This window comes from Pholis gunnellus (assembly GCF_910591455.1).
Source record: "Pholis gunnellus genome assembly, chromosome: 10".
NCBI lineage: Eukaryota > Metazoa > Chordata > Actinopteri > Perciformes > Pholidae > Pholis > Pholis gunnellus.
Genome location: NC_136537.1, coordinates 16,926,627 through 16,943,601, shown reverse-complemented (window position 1 = coordinate 16,943,601; position 16,975 = coordinate 16,926,627). Strand labels below are relative to the sequence as shown.

Here is a 16,975-nt window from a genome sequence, read left to right as displayed (position 1 = left end):
CAACAAAAATGAGCATTCTCACAGTGAATGCCGGCAGGCAAAAACGTGCCGCCAGTTCAATTCTAGCAATACTGCTGCCAGACATTCCGTGCAGCGCAGCAGGTGTGTCAGGGGGGAAGAAGCCCGCTCTCCCTCAGGATGGGGCGGGTCTGATAGACGAAGGCTGTGGCCAGCTGCCTCCAACCTTCTTGATCCAGGACCCAGGGACGCTGAAAGATACACAGGGTCCCCACAGGAACCTGGACATCAACCATGCCCACATCTCGACATCACAAAAAAACCTGCTTATTTTAAAGCATATATACTATTACATACTATCCTCGAACACAGTCACCTCAACAGTTGCTCACCGTTCCTTCAACTAAGGCCTCATATCCCATCCCAGCTACTGGTACCTTGAAGCAATTGTTAAGAGAGAGCCAGAGAACAAGGTTGAAAGGAAATATGCAACAACAATTACTGACATGGGGCCCTGGACAACGCGTCAGAAACAATATTGTCCTTCCCTTTAATGTGACGTCTATCCAAAGAGTATGAATAAAGAAGCAGGGACCATCGTATAAGTCATTGATTTGGACTGCGCATTCTCGATAAAATCGCTGTTTTATCGGCTTTGCATCCCGTCTACCGTCACACCACACTGCTTATCTCATTATACTACAGGGTTAGGTTTAACAGACAAAATGCAACACAGTTTGATCTGTTATTATCACAGTAAGTATAAAAAAAGCATATTGTAGTAAATAGGGTCCAACACTGAATTATTGCATTGGGAATACAGAGAACTACAAGTCAACCACAGAACCCATAAAGTCCTTCAGATATGGAGGTCTATTTAAAACTAATACTATTTTGTATTTTCTACCAGGTAAGATGTTACTGAGGTTTAACGTTATTATGTAATATCCAGATTTTTTAAAATAGTATTTGAAATCAAGCCTCTCTGACTGCCATTTCACTTCAGCGGTGTTAAACTGTTTGCTCTTTGAAGGTGAGCCTGAGGAATGTTTTAATAAGGTTTCAGTCAGGTACTGGAGGAACTCGCAGGATGACATTCTGGTCATTGCTGGCTGTGTTCGGGACGCATCACACGCCCTCCCAGTCTAACACATCATGTTACTTTGGAGGCTCAGTGAGCAGAATATTTCGTCTAGGAGGAACGTTAATGTTGGTTCTTCGAATCCAATAGATTACTCTGATGTTCAAACTCAAGCCAGGTGAGGCTTTTTTCCAACAATTTCGTCTGCTGCCCATTTAGGTGCAAACTTTAGCTTTGATTCAACCAGTCAATGCAAGGACGCACTCCCTGGTCATCTTTGCTCGATCATCAGGTCAGGTAAGAGAAGCAAGTTACTTCTAATATAACTGACAATATGCTTTGGTTCTTGATTCACAAACAGCAGTTCAGTTCAGTTTATTTTCTATCACGTATGTAATCTGATTATTTACACGTCACATAGTTTTCAGTTACAGTGGCTGACTTAATGTTTTCCCAAAAGTAGGGCACATTCATTATGCATTTCAACTCACACAACATATTACCTCTCTGGTATTTTTAAATGTCCCACCACAATGCCCACTTTTGTTTTTGCAAATAACAAAGTGAACTCTTCCAGATCTTGACATGTTGCTCAGAATTGATCGTCTGGTGCTGGAGTGAACGTACTGTGCACCATCGTGTGATTTCCATGCATTGTAAAATATGTTAATACAGAGAAGTAAAATGTACCAAAATGAAAGGTGTACTTTACACAGTTTGTGTGAAAATGACTGTACATTTTATGAGAAAATATTCACTTCAAGGATATATGCTGTGAGTCAATCAGGGCAAATTGAGATTAAAATGCTTACAATAATTAGCATCCAAGAGAAAAGGGCTATTGTGTTTTCAGGGATGCAATAAATACAACTTTTGAATCACTATATGCAAAGAAAGACCAAGTACAAATGTGGACTGGTACATAATCCTTGAATGGATTAGGCTGTCTTTTGTGTGACTCTAAAGAAATACAACAGAAACATCAAAACTTTTGTTGTATGCAAATGTTAACAACCTGTTCTGTCTCAGTCACAGCTGACCCATGGAGGACAGAAATGACAGTCCCATGGCTGTGAAGGTGGAGGAGCATTCTCGTTGTGTCATTCTGACTTACTTCCATGGGGACATCAACAGCATGGTGGATGCTCACTTCACCCGTGCCCTCAGCAAAGTCTGCAAGGCCAAGGCACCCGCAGCAAAGATGAAGAAAATACGTAAAACTATTAAAATGGGTAAGCACGCAAAATCAACAGTGTATGACCTACCTGACTACAGACAGGACACATTCATCCTCACTAAGTGGATGATTTATTTTTCCCCCGTAGAGGAATCCAGCCCCTGTCAGGGCAGTGCTGTTGACTGTTACCCAGAGTCACAGGTCCCTCCCCCTGAGCGTCTCCTGAACTTCAGCCCTGCAGAAGGCTCATGGCACTCGTTTACTGCCAGGGCAGCAGAGGGCCCCGGGTTGCAGTCCATCGCCTACCCCCTGTCCTCCAATGGGTTGAGTCTTACCGGACAGCAATACGCCACATCTCTGCTCAACCTCCTGCATAATGATCGGGTTGAGATAGGACCCAGCATGGCCTCCAGCTCCAAGCCAGAACTGCATCCCAGCTGGACGGTCCCTCAAGGATTTAGAGACTCCATGGACCCCACTGCGGGCTTTGAACCTGGTAGGCCTTCTGCTGCAATTAACATCTTTAAAACTGTCTTCCAACAATCTAATGATGAACTTCTTGATATTTGTTAATGTGCCTTCTCGATGACATAGTCCTGTTTAAAGGGGGTTATTTGTCATGGGCAGCACTACACGAGCTGTTTAAACACTTGTAGTTGTGTCTGTTGTGGCCCTGAAGGAGCTTTCTAAAGTCTGAGAGAAATAACCCCTTGTGATGTCATCCAGGTCATCTCGACTTAGACATCAAATTATCAACAAAGAGCACCAAACTGGTAACCCGACCCGGCAGATGATTTGTTACACAAAACCATTAGAGCAGTTAGTTAGTAGTTGCCAGTAGCTCCTCACAGGATGCTGCTCCGGCTTTGTGAACGTCCTGTTGATGGATGAAAGCTGATTGGGAAATATTTGCATAATGCAGTAGTGAAACTCACGTGACACAGAAACAGGAAACTGTGAGATGTCTCAGTTGGGAACCGTCTTAGCCATTACTTCCCTGTTATGTATGTGCATGTTTCTATTTTTGAGGTCTCTTAAGTAAATTAGAGGCGTCACTTACCCAACAACAGATTTCTTAAAAATCACTTCAGAAAGAAAAAAAAAGTCCCAAAAAAAATCAGAGCACATAAAAAGTCACCCATTTGCTACAATGATGATGCATTACCATTTAACTTAAAGTGACACATAAATAGAAAGTGATTATGTGCAGTTTAACAAATAAGCCTAGTTAGCTAATTAGACAAGAGACTACCTGTAATTACTCGGTCCTATTTTGAGTTATTTAGGAACCTTTTGTTACGTATTTGTTAATGACCTGTTCCTGACTTCCTCACTCGTTTGCTGGTAACCACTTGTGAATTTGTGAATCTTATTCTGAGAAATGCTCCTGTGTGAAAAGGATACAAATATATGTAATACAGCTTATTATTACTCAGCATGTTTTAAGACAAACTTGTTCATGAACATCCATTAACGCTGCTAAGTAATCACTGACATTGTCTCCTCTCTGTCAGGACGACGTCTGGACAAGAAGGACTTGTACTGGTATTGAAGCGAGACGGTGGACGGCTTCAACCGCACCACATACTGGTGGATCTGCAAAGCCACCTGGCTTTCTGTTCAACTGTCAGATTATTTCTCGTCAAACAGGCCTCACTGAGTGTTATCTGAGAATACACGCAAAATAAACACTGCAGCGCTTCCATTCCTTTGCTGAAATGACCTCAGTACATCAGCATGTAGCAAGTGGAGCGACCTTTCTGAAAGGGAACACTCTTCGACAAACCTGTTCTTCAACTCTGTCACTCCTCTCGTAGATCATAAATCACTTATACGTTGTTGCTCCAGTTGGACGAAGGGCCTTTTCTTCTGCCTTTATCAGGCACTTCTCTCAGTGGGCCTACACCAGTAAATAGACCAGTATTACAGTAAGTTAAACTATGAACATTTGTGAGTGTGTAGATATTGATGTTAATATCTACAGTTTGAGTTGCTATGAGAATATTTCATATATTCAAACAAACAACAAAGACAAAGATAGTGATGTTAATGACTTGTTTATCATATAGAAACTTAAATAAATATCTGGGAAGAGCAAAAAAAACATCTCAAACACATCTGTGTTGAAGACAGATGTGTTCACTTAACATATTCAAAATGTGAAATACGTTTGAAGTAAAACAAAAGAGTATCAAAAACATTACTTTGACAAGTAATGAGCATCAGACACAAAATGAACAATACTGACACTTAATGATGTTTTGTACAATATTTTTTGATACAATTACATAAAAGACATATGATCAGTGGTGGAAAGTATCTATGTACATTTACTCAAGTAGGCCTACAGAACTTAAGTACATTTCTACTTGAATATTTCCATTTACTTTATACGTTTACATTTTAGAGGGAAATACTGTACTTTTTACTTCACCACATTTATCTGACAGCTATAATTAGGCCGACTAGTTACAATAAGCTACTACAACATTGAGGTAGGCTACCACTTAAATATGAATGTACCAATAATGATTCAAACATATATTGGTTTAATGCCGGCACCATTCTGTATAATGATTACTTTGACTTTTAATAGTACATTTTGTTGCCAATACATCTGAACTTCTACTGAAGTAGATTGTATACGCAGGACTTTTTCTTGTTATGGAGTGTATTTATAGTGTGGTATTGCTACTTTTACTTCGTAAATGATATTGTTGTCTTCCACCACTGCATATAATGTATATTTACCTGTAGTTATTGATATTGTGGAAACCAAGGTGTTCAATATTGAATAAATAAATGAGACATTATGAAAGAAATAATCATGTGAAGAAATACATACACTGTTTGTCTTGATTGACCGACAGAGACTTGATGATTAAGAATGGCAATATGAAATAAAATGATCTTTGGGAAAAATGGTGTTGTGGAATAAAAATGACTTCTTGTATGATAGAAGTATTCAATAATGAGCACTTTTTCCCCACAAAGACGCTGAATGGAGGTCTGCTGCTGTATGACGTCTATGGAGCAATTAGTGAACTAACAAAAGGACAATTGTGCCAACAGGAAGTGTAACTCAATAGAGTACAAGATGCTTCCTTCATCATCCCCACCGCCATCCCTAATTTCCACAGCTCTTTGTTCCACTACCTTTTCACACATCCACATGACCTATTCCATTTAGTGCATCAAGACGGTGATGGTGCACATTATAAATGTGGAGAGTGCAGTGGGTGGTGTTTTAGTCGATCTTAAGAGGTCTGTTGTCATTGTTGGAGCATGTTCGCGCCTTGCGTTTGGCTCTGTCAACACAAGTTTCCCTTGAAGCTTGGTGAGGAGGGTAATTAAAGTTCTACACTTTGATGACACTTTTTGAAAGGTGCGAACTTTGGACGTTAACAAGATCGTTAAGGTTGATCTCAACTTCAGACGAGAGGAAGTTTAGATTGAAAGTACGTCATCATCTGAAGGCTAATCAAGTAGAACACTGGTCATTTTTTTATAGAACTCAAGAGACATGACAATCACATATACGACACATAAATGCATCATGTGTAGCATTTATTGAAAGATTAAGAACAGAGTCAATAAAATACTAAGCTTTGTTTTCACCTCGGATCATTTAGACACTAAGACTAGAACCGTTTCTGGTGCCTTATGTCCTTTATAACTAAAGTGACACTGAGATTAATCATCATATGTCAAGTCGATGAGTCTGAAATGTTCTTTCATAGTAAGTCAGAGGTACATGATGACAGCATCTATATGTTACTGCAGACACCCTGGCTACAGATGGAGGAGTTGCCATCTCCACATAATGAGGGTGGATTATTGATGATGGCGTGCTAATATTAGTTTCCTCCCGTCTGGTACTGGATTAATCATTTAGGGGTTACCAAATGGGTCTACTGGGCACTGTTCCCGTAGGGGTCGTGGACCCAAAGCCAGGTTCAGGCATTGGTGGAATACGAGGCCTTTCATGTTGTGTTCTGGGGGCCAAACATCTCATAATCAAGCCACGTCATTAACCAACGTCTGTGTTTGAAATGAAACAATGCCAGAGCAGGAAAACATCTCAACTGTCATCACATAACACATTTGTTTGCAAAAAAATATGCACAGAGCATACAGTGTGTGCATTGGATGTCTACACAGATATCATTTTGCTACATATTGTGCCTTTTCTAAGTTTAGTTTCTGACCTGCTGCTTGCTTTAGCAGTAATGCATTTGAACACATGCTTTGGGGCAGGATAGATTGTGTAGAGTAATGTTGTGGTGTTACGTTGAGGTTTGTGTGGTAGCTTTATTAAAAAGCTAGAGTTAGGTTGGATTACTTACAATTCTAAAACGATTCACTTGATATTTCATAGCCTATTCATGCCTCTATCATTCAGAAACCATGTAACATGAAATGAATGTGGAACAATAAGCTGCTTGTACATGATAGTACAAATGACCCTGGAGTTTCAGCAAAGTAACTATTCATATGATAATTTGTCCTTTGACAGCAATGGAAACGCATTAAAGATGGTATTTAACACACTGTGATTATTAAGACACTCCAATTAACGGTCCTGGAAACAGGACTTCCTGCAGAATCCCGTTACACCGACATCATTCTGAGGCCTTTCAGAGCCAACGCAGTCAATTCATGCTTGACACAGCATCTCAGTGATATAATCTCAGTAGCTGAACCATAACGCTGTCTTTTCATATTATATTGGTATTTGTCTGAAATTATTCAGTCCTTACAATCTTTTTATTATTACTTTGTCCTCCCACGTTTAACCTTTCCTGCTGATTTGCTCTGTCTGATAAAACACACACAAACACAGGGATGCTCCTTTAAAGCTGTTGTGGAAGTTGGTTTACCCTAAAAGATGCTGTGCAAAAAAGAAAATGCTGAACAGGTGTGAAACTGTCTTTGTTGGTGTCTTACTTTGTGTGCTCAATTGAACTGTAGCTGCACAGCAGGAACAGTCTGGCACAGAAAGCAGCAATGAATATAAAACGCACAGCTCAGCGAAATCATGCAACCCAAGTTTGCATTTCTGGAGCAGAACGCCCTGACTAATTCTCTCCAGACTGGAAAATGATAACTTCATTTTGGACAATCACTTAATCTGGCCTGTATCTTCAATGGAAAATCCTAAAAGCCAAAGGAGGTCGGTATGCGAATGGGATTCAGGTCTCAGAATGAGCTCCGCACAAGACTTGAAAGGCGCTGCATTTGCTGCTGGAAAGCAATACATTTGGGGGATTTACTCTTATTTGCACAGGCCATTGTGATCAGAAGGAGTCCTTAGAATAACTGGAGAGACTCTGAGAAAGAAAGAAAACACAGTGAGTGTTTGAGCGTGGCAGAGAGAAGGGGTGGGGGTATTGGCATACATTATAGGGGTGCCGGTATAAAGAGCGCACAGGGCACACTCATCAGGGCTTCTCTTCAGCCCTCTGCTCTCCTCTCACCGCGATGGTCGTCCACGTACGCGGTTGCAACTTCAGCACCGCAGACAGCTCTCTCTCCAGCTCAAGCGTCGGCACCGTGGCCACTCTGCGGGACTCCCCGGCGTGCCACAGCCCCGGCGGGCTGAGCCGGACCGGCCACACGGTGGTGGCAGTATGCCTCGGCTTCATTTTAGTGGCGGGAATCCTCAACAACTTCCTCGCACTTCTGATCTTCGCAAAGTTTCGCTCCCTCTGGACGCCCATCAATGTCATCCTGTTGAACATCAGTCTGAGCGACATCCTCGTGTGCGTTTTCGGCACGCCCTTCAGTTTCGCCGCGAGTCTGCACGGGAGATGGCTCATTGGAGAGCACGGCTGCAAGTGGTACGGGTTCGCCAACTCCCTCTTTGGTGAGTGCGACGAGTGCGGATAACCTGCACAACTTTACATCTGTTTACTCTTGTTTCCAATTTCCACCAACTTGTGTTTAAATGTAGGAGGTTTTATGAGGGGTTCAGTCAAGTTAAAGGCTGATGCAACTGCTTGGCCATAAATTGAAGTATTGGGCAAACTGACATTTAACCTGATGATGGCGCTACATGAAAGTTATTAAAAGTCCTCCTGGGAGGAACATGAATGTATGTACTTATTTATTTGCACTATTTGTGTAGTTTACAGCTTACAGGACTTGACTTTACCGAACTCACTTGACTTGTATCGAGAGGTTTGAATTCTTATTTCATTGTTGATCATTGGTGCTTTTTAGATGTATTACTATACTATTTATATATAAATATAAATGTGTTATACATGTGTACAGAGCAGTCCTGTCTATGTTTACCTTTATTTGTCCAGCTTTGCTGTCGTTGTTCCTCGCCGTTATTTCTATGTCTGTGTAAGTACATTGAAAAAACAAATTCCTTCTATGTGCACGTATACATGGACAACAAAGGTGATTCTGATTCTGCTTAATGTCATGGCAAACAATCAAGTATAGTTGTTGAGACTTTTATCTTAAAACCAGATTTAAACCTCATGATGGCGCAACAGGAAAAGTCACCAGCATCATCAAAATTCAGTGTGTGGGAACCATGAATGTTTGTACAAAATGTCACGGCAATCCATCAAATGGTTGCTGAGATATTTCCATCAGGACCAAAGTGGTGGACTGATCGACAGAGCGACATTGTCATCCGTTGAGCCCCGCCGGCTGAAAAGGAGAAGACATGTCAGCTTGATGACTTGATGTGATTGTGTGTAGTTTCTTGGCCTTTAAACGTTACTGAAGAAGAAAGACACACACATATTTCTTTTGTTTCCCCGCACATACAGGTGAGGTGCAGCCCAGCACAGAGCTGGTCTTCAGTAAGGTCCTATTAGTCAGCGTTATCTGTTTGCATGATATATCACATACACTGTAGATATTGCCATGAGGATCTCGTGTCATGATCTTGAATTAAATCACTTTCCCATCTGAATATATAACAATGACCCACATGTTCACATCAGGAATCACATTACAAAGCCTTCTTTCGTTTTTGACAAAAAACATCTACTTTCACATTAAAAAAAGTAAAGATTTCTTCACTCCATTATTTTCTTTTTTAATTCAATAAAACCAAGGGCCCAAGAACATCATAGCTGTTCTCCATCCAGAGCTAAATGAGAGGTGGTCCTTGTAAGGATGAATGACTTATGAATTGCATTCTCTCCCTCTCCATCTCTTGATCTCTCAGGTATTGTGTCCCTGGTGTCCTTGTCTGTTCTCTCCTATGAGCGCTACACCGCCGTGCTGCGTTCCTCGCAGGTCGACAAGTCAGACTTCAGGAAGGCCCGGCTCTTTGTCGGAGGCTCCTGGCTCTACTCTCTCCTCTGGACCTTGCCGCCCTTACTGGGTTGGAGCAGCTACGGACCAGAGGGCCCCGGTACCTCGTGCTCCGTCCAGTGGCACCTCCGTTCACCCGCCAGCGTCTCGTATGTGCTGTGTCTCTTCATCTTCTGCCTGCTGCTGCCCTTTTTGCTCATGGTCTACTCTTACGGCCGAATCCTGGTGACAATCAGGAGGGTGAGTGAGTTAAGACTAACCTGTTGCACTCTTAATAAGGATAATTATTTCAATTCACAAATTAACTGACAAAACCAGACAAATAACCACAAAAATACGAGGGACAGAAATATATATATCAAGCCAGATACTCCCAGAAGCTACAGCTCTGTACTATCTTACCAATGTGTCCTACAGGAGAAGGAATGAGGGCAAGTAGAGAACATCAAGTTTGTTCTCGGCTGGCTGTGTTCTTGAGGGCAACAAACCACGTCAGTTTCAGTGACTCATCCCCACCATGGTGGGGCTTACATAAACCTCCCACTCACACAAATAATTGACAATTAAGGGCACCCAGTTGGCTTTGGACCCCTTCCTGCACTTTGCAACTACTACTCCTATCAATGAATCACCTAGAAGGTATTTTTAGATTGTGGCAGCAACCCGTTACTATTGGATACCTGCTATTATATAAGCACCTCCATTTTTTCTCTAAGCACCTGAGGGAGCCAGAGAGCTTTGCAGACTTGATTACTGTACCGGTGAATAGAGGTTCAGCTAGTCACCAGTCTCCCTGCGACTGGAGCCCCGACTTAGGCTTTTCTTAGAAACCGAGCCTCTGCTGGCTTCTCAAAGGTGGTTTAAAGTGACACATCAGAAGGAGAGATGACATTTATATCAGCTCGGATCTTTTTTTTCTCCACATGACAGCATCACATTTATATTCATTTCATGATGCTGTTTATAAAGCGCACACACACTTTTTTGAGATTTACCGTTCCACAATTTTGACTTCTTGAATTGAAATTGGACAAATAAATATAATTTTATTCCAAAACAAAAGAACAAAACATTTATTTCCAATTCATTTATTGGAGCTCAATTCCGTAGCACTCCTTGAGTTTTTTCGGCCATATTCTAGTCTTTGTGGTGAGACGAAATGTGAACAGGCTTTGTATTAAGTGATGCTTCTCAGATGTATTATGTGGGTGATATTCCAAACAAAAGTTAAGCCATGCAGAAATCACTGCTAATTGAACGTTGTCAGAGTACGTATCACATGACAGGGGACCGAGGAGCGAGAGCAACGAAGGCTGTGACCTAATACCACACCAGGCGAAGTGTAATTGAGTGTGCAGTCATTTGACAGTCATTTCCTTCACCTGCCCCGACACGCTCATTTCTTCACCAAGCTCCGCGATGAGCATCACAGTGCTAATTAAACCAGACTGTGACCACAGAGGCATGAAATCAATACTGAGGAGGTGACAATCACCGCAGAGGATATGCTGCTTTAACTGCTTGGATAATGATATATGAGCTCATTTTACATCAGGTGAAACCAGCAGGACAGATGTAATGGAACAGGGCGTATAGTGGCCACGCTGCTGTCCAACAACATTTAATCATGCAGTATTGTCAATAGTGTCTTTTTTAATACAACCACCGGATGGCGTAACATAAAGAAATGATTGATCAAAAATAAAAAAACACAGAAATGAACGCGTGAGAGGCATTAAAAACCTCATCTTATCTACCTCTCCCTCTCCCATTTAACTCAACATTGGGTAACATTATTGTCAAGACAGGTTTAACCTGTGCAACCTTTTCCTCTCCTCCGCTTTCCAGGTGGGTAAGATCAATATGTTGGCCGCTCAGCGCAGAGAGCAGCACATTTTGACGATGGTGTTGTCCATGGTGTCGTGCTACATGCTGTGCTGGATGCCCTACGGCATCATGGCACTGATGGCCACGTTCGGTCGGTCCGGGCTGGTCACTCCCATGGCCAGCGTGGTTCCCGCTGTCCTGGCCAAGTTCAGCACTGTCATCAACCCCGTCATCTACATGTTCTTCAACAACCAGGTGAGGGCAGGGTGGGGGGGGGGAATGATGACGCAGAATGTATTGTCTCCATGGCTTTTGTTACCAGATTGAAGCACGGTGTGGAAGATCTGGTGGTTGAAGTTCATACGATGGCTCAGCCTTATCTAAATATAAAGCGGGGAGGAACATAGAGTGGTTTCATCCACAGAGGAAAACTCAATGGCACCCATGCCTCTGTGACATTGAGGATACAGCTCAGTCTCAGTTATTATTTTCACTCTCAGTGTCTCTTCTCCGTTGTTGGAAATATCTTTGTGTTGTTAGGTTCTGCTTGTCACTACTATCTGTTTTTTCAGTGCTATTTAACAATGGCTAAATGTGTTATTTTGTCTAAAAATCAAAAGAATCTTTATATATTTTTCCTGAAAATTACCAAATTCAAGCTTACTGGATATCGCCTTAATCGTTTGTACTTGTACGCAGTTTTACAGATGCTTTGTGGCCTTCATGAAGTGCAGCTCTGAACCCCAGTCTGTTCAAGGAGAGCAGCACCCGACTCCGAGGACACAGTTCTCTGGCTCCTTCCTCGTCCACAGAGAAGCCTCCCTCCGCTCTTCACAGCGTCAGATCCTCAGCAGCCGGCACAATGACCGCCACACTCTCGTTGTCCACTACACTCCTTAAAAGCTTTTCATCTTTTTCATCTGACAGACTGTGAACGTTTAAAAGAAATGTTTTCGTTTTTTCTTGTTGTCCAAAGTGCAACCAAAGGACACACCATTCTTGACACCCTGATATTGATTTTACGTGTGAAGATGAACGTCACTCTCAACTCTGTAACATTTGAATGTAAACTCAGTGCCATAGAGTTCAGCCTCTGCTAAAATGCATATTTAATTTGGTCATGTGATGACCATCCATATATGCAAGTGCCAATCTACATATTTTGAATGAATGCTCTGAAAATACAAGAATGTACGGCGCTTTGCTGGACTGCATGTGTGTGAGTTGCTCTTGAGCATTGATTTTGAGTTATTATTTCAAGTAAGAATGTATCATATGTATCAAATGAATGCAGTAAAAGACCGCACTAAAAATGTTACCCGCTTTAGTCACCGTAGCACCGATGCAATATGGATTGATTTTGTCCAGTATCAAAGGGTGATTTTGACCAAGTCTTAGTATTATTTATCGGTACAGTATTAGATATGAAAAGCTCAAGTTTGACCCTAAAACTGTTACAAACTTGTTGTTAGTTGTGAAAAACGATTTGCATATAGCTCAACAGTCAAAACTTCAATAACACACGTTAACAATCAGTAACAACTAGTGACGTATTAGTTTAAACAGAGTCAGAGTGGATAAAACCAGACACTATTTGAATTTAGAGAAATAACCCAACAGTTATTTAAAAATATAACACTAAGACTTGGTCAAAACAACCCTTTGATACTTGTTAAAGTATCAAAGCTATGGTGACCTGATTTTCTTAGGCTCTCAGGCTCTGGATATTTAAAGCAGCACGTACCTGATGAGTAACAACTTATTCTGTAACCTCATACAGGCAAAGCCAGCATATGGCAACAACGACAAAGTTGCATCTGCAAAGTGACACCTTGCACTTATGCAGCGCCCTGTATACTGTGTGAATACACCACAGTAAAAACATTTCACATTAGCCTTAACAGGCTCTGTGGGTACAATGAAAAACATTAGTGGGTCTCATTTCAGACAAATGTTCCACCACAACCAAGCAGAGTTCACATATACTGCAGCTGTTATCAAAGATTGAAGACCTTGTGTACCGAAATAAACATGTTCTAGTTGAATTGAACTGGAGCAGGCTTTACTAATCTGGACTTTGGTTCATTGCGTCCTATTTAAAAGGCGTTCCACTTGAATAACTTGTGATGTAAATAACTGAAATAATCAAACCAACATTGTGAACATTTGTGCACATACAGCCAGCTTTTCTTTAGTGGTCACTGAGCGGTTTTATTGATGTTTTATTAACATTGTGTTGTGTCTTATTTCCTGCTTTTGTTATTACTCTGTAAATCATATCTATTTGCTGCTACTGCGGTGCGGTCTCAGAAAATACCCAGAGCATCAAAACTGTGTAAAATAACCATTTAACACTTAATACATTGACCTTTGGGTGTACTCTGTGTAATGTTCTACTTTAAAAACGAATTAAATACTAAACGTCTTGGGAATTTGAGTATTGCCACATTGACATAGACATACTGAGTAATACAAGGCATCATGGCATGCAAAGAGGTATGTCAGGCAACACGCACACATTTGTACATGAACCCCTCAGAGGTCACGGATCTAGATCTCAGAGCTTCCAGGAAGTAGCGAGAGAAAAACTCAGTTGCCTGAGAGAACAGTGGCTCAGAAGTGCATGGGCTGTCACGGACGCCAGGGCTCTTTAGGTTTCACCACTCGTCTCCACCATGATCAACACCTACCAGACCAGCATGGCTCCACCGCCGGTGCCTCCGCGCCTCAGCGGGTCCCACCCGGTCCTCATCCCGGGTCCATTTCCTTCAAAAGGCCACAGCAAGTCTCTAGTCCGGTTTATAGTTTGTGTAGTGTTGCTGCATCTGTTTCTGTCCATCGGAGGATTCATCTATCTGTACCACAATGACAAAATGGTAAAATCTATTTTTTTTTCTTTTAACTATAGTACAGTGTAGATGTATAGTTGATGGCACTGCCGCTTGTATTATTATCGTAATTATACAGTAATCGTCCAAGCCATTACAAGTTTTAAAGTTTTACTTTGCCTAATATATAAATGCCTTTCAAGAAAAGAAGAACAAAATTGTTATTTGTATTATTGTCTACTGTTTAACTTCAAATTTAAGCTAAAAAATAAATAAAACTCAAACAGATCATTACATTTCTTTGTGCAAAATTAATTCAGTTTAATTCTGAAACATGAAGCAACTTCATACCACACCGCACTGGGTTTGTCAAGTCGAAATATAACAGTCAGGCCAATGACACTGTGTTTGAATCACAGGAAATGCTCTTGAACAAACAAGTGTGAAATTCACAGCTCAAGGTGTTGTTACAAGATGAGCATTTTGTGAAGAAAGATATTGTGATATTAAACTATGAATATTATACATACATAATACGTATTATAAAATGTACATTCAGCATATTGTTGAGCTGTTCCTGACATTCTACTATCTTCATTTTCTCAGCTTTCATTTCAGCCTCCCTTAGGAAAGGGAGAGGAAGGAAAAAGTATGTTAAATTCATTATTTCTTCCTGAAAAGTCATTTTATTAAGTTGCATACAAAAAATGCAAACTCAATGTCTCTGACCGGATGTTTGTTCTCTTCTCCAGTTGGTTATCGCTCATCAGAAAAGCAGGAAACTTCCCACAAAGCCTTGGCACGCATGGTAGCTGATGGGAAATCTGCATGTAAGAAATTTTGAAAATAACAAATTTCGGATTTTTTTAAAAACGCAATCAAAAATAATCAAAAATCGGGCAGTTAAAATTCTCAATAATATTACTTAAACCTCTGTTTCCTTGTCTCTCCAGTGGGTTATCTCCAGTGGGACTTCAACCACTCAGTTCTTAGGTACATCGACTACTACCGCAAGAGTTGGTTGACTATCCGGGAACCTGGCGATTACTACGTCTACTCCAGGGTGACCTTCTCCAAAGGCCACCCTAAGCTCCCTCTGGTCAGCAGGGTGAAGCTGAGGAAGAATGATAAAGAAGTGGAGGAGAAGGTTGTGATGCAGGCCTACTGCAACCTGGACAGCGGCAGCGGGTCTGCATCGATCCCTCACCTGTGCACGGCCACGCAGGGAGAGGTGATCACACTGGAGAAAGGAAACCAGCTCGGTGTCTGGGTACAAGACCCTTTAGCGGTGAACTACGAGGACGGAGCCACAACTTTTGGGATGTACAAACTGTAGGACTATGTGAGCACATGCATGGACATAATCTGAACAGTGGGAACTCATTAAGTGGATGTACTTGGATTTAAGTCTGCTGAGAACGCTGTTAAATAGACTGGATCAACAATCAAACTAATGGATTCTGATCTTTTTTTTATCGTGGAGACAAAGACCACATTCCTGAAACATAATTTATTAAATCAGATATAATTGTGTGATTTTGTGATATTTTTGTGGCAGTTGTGAATGGTTGTTCTGTATTTATTGGTGTAAATGAGCTTGCATGGTTGTGAAATGAAACTTTGATATTTAATCTAAAAGATTTCTTCTCTTTTCTTTGTCTTGCATTCAGGAGTTAGTTAGACGTAAAGTAAAGACGACACATACATTAACCATTAACATCCAGACTAAAGCACCACATATTTGGTGTTATGAGCATGACCCAGTATGAGGCAATGCATACGATTTTAAATGGTGAAAAGGAAAGATGTGCAGATATTTTCTGTAAACTAAAAAAAGTTTAGTGCTGAAAACAAATTAGCATTGTTTGATGAATTAGAAATACTAGAGGTGATTGGGTGCCTTGTAGAAATTAAAATACCCACAATCATCGATAGTATTAACACAAAACAGACTCACAATATTCTTCTGACATTCCCAAAATGATGCTACATGGGCTACTCAGAAGTTTAACCACATAAAGCGCAAAACATTACGCATTTTCATTCTGTACCACTGGTTTTCAATTTCTAGGACACGAGAAACATAGCCAAGGCCCATTTTCTCATGAAGCTAAGCCACAAGAAACAAGACCACTGAAGATCTAGGTTACCTCTGCAGAGGTGGGAAATAGACTCGATACCGAATATCATTTTGTGGTATGTAAAGACACGTGTGCATCAAACTGAATGTTGTTTTCAGTGGTACAAGAAAGATCATCTGGGAAGCAAATTCACGTCGTATTTAACTCCTTGATTATAAAAATCACATCCACAGTATTTTACTGCTGAACATTTTTCAAAGCACGCTGCAGACTTTCCACTTTTGTGATGTATTTTTGCTTCTTTCCAGGCAGCCATGGGTTCCCATCCATTTCCATGTGGTCTATGAGTAACCCCACAAGTTTCATTTCGGTTCTTTGTCATGTGGCGATACAGATTAAATGCAGATTGCAGCATGAACTGTAACTGTCCTGTTAAAATGCACATGTACGGTATGGATCTTGACCTAGTTTTTTATTTAGTCACTGGATACACCTAAGCCTACCTGTCTGCTTACTAATGCAAGGTGTCGAAAGTACTTGGTGAGTAATGCACAGGTTCTACCAGAGAGTTAGCACCTCAGACATCACAAAATTTGGCAGAGCGTCTCGCATGTTACTGTCAAGCAGAATGGAAAGTGTGAATCTCTATGGAGGTGTGTACAGATGCAGAGGCGCCGCACTCTCACAGGAAGTCATCTATTCTAGTCACTGCTTCCATCCTGTGAAGGGTTGCTTGCTACCG

The 16,975-nt window shown here is 41.2% G+C and overlaps 3 protein-coding genes across 5 annotated transcripts; all 3 read left to right on the top strand.

Moving 5' to 3' along the window:
* Positions 1–1,083: 1,083 nt before the first annotated feature.
* vgll1 (vestigial like family member 1) lies at positions 1,084–5,127 on the top strand. 3 transcript variants are annotated; one of them, XM_079167351.1, is made up of 4 exons: positions 1,084–1,217; positions 2,069–2,271; positions 2,365–2,712; positions 3,731–5,127. In XM_079167351.1, exons 2-4 carry the CDS (start codon positions 2,082–2,084, stop codon positions 3,766–3,768), a joined length of 576 nt encoding a protein of 191 aa, XP_079023477.1. In that variant the 5' UTR covers positions 1,084–1,217; positions 2,069–2,081; the 3' UTR covers positions 3,769–5,127. The 3 variants fall into 3 exon arrangements, with proteins under 3 accessions (XP_079023477.1, XP_079023476.1, XP_079023475.1); XM_079167350.1 differs by having other exon boundaries at positions 1,100–1,336; positions 2,075–2,271; XM_079167349.1 differs by having other exon boundaries at positions 1,102–1,336.
* A 2,570-nt stretch (positions 5,128–7,697) lies between these two features.
* On the top strand, positions 7,698–12,224 carry tmtops3a (teleost multiple tissue opsin 3a; the record flags this gene model as incomplete). Its single annotated transcript, XM_079167542.1, has 4 exons — positions 7,698–8,082; positions 9,409–9,737; positions 11,346–11,579; positions 12,024–12,224. The coding sequence occupies 4 exons, from the start codon at positions 7,698–7,700 to the stop codon at positions 12,222–12,224; spliced, it is 1,149 nt and encodes a 382-aa protein (XP_079023668.1).
* A 1,775-nt stretch (positions 12,225–13,999) lies between these two features.
* On the top strand, positions 14,000–15,777 carry cd40lg (CD40 ligand; the record flags this gene model as incomplete). Its single annotated transcript, XM_079167348.1, has 4 exons — positions 14,000–14,200; positions 14,759–14,801; positions 14,905–14,982; positions 15,106–15,777. The coding sequence occupies 4 exons, from the start codon at positions 14,000–14,002 to the stop codon at positions 15,486–15,488; spliced, it is 705 nt and encodes a 234-aa protein (XP_079023474.1). The 3' UTR covers positions 15,489–15,777.
* Positions 15,778–16,975: the final 1,198 nt, after the last annotated feature.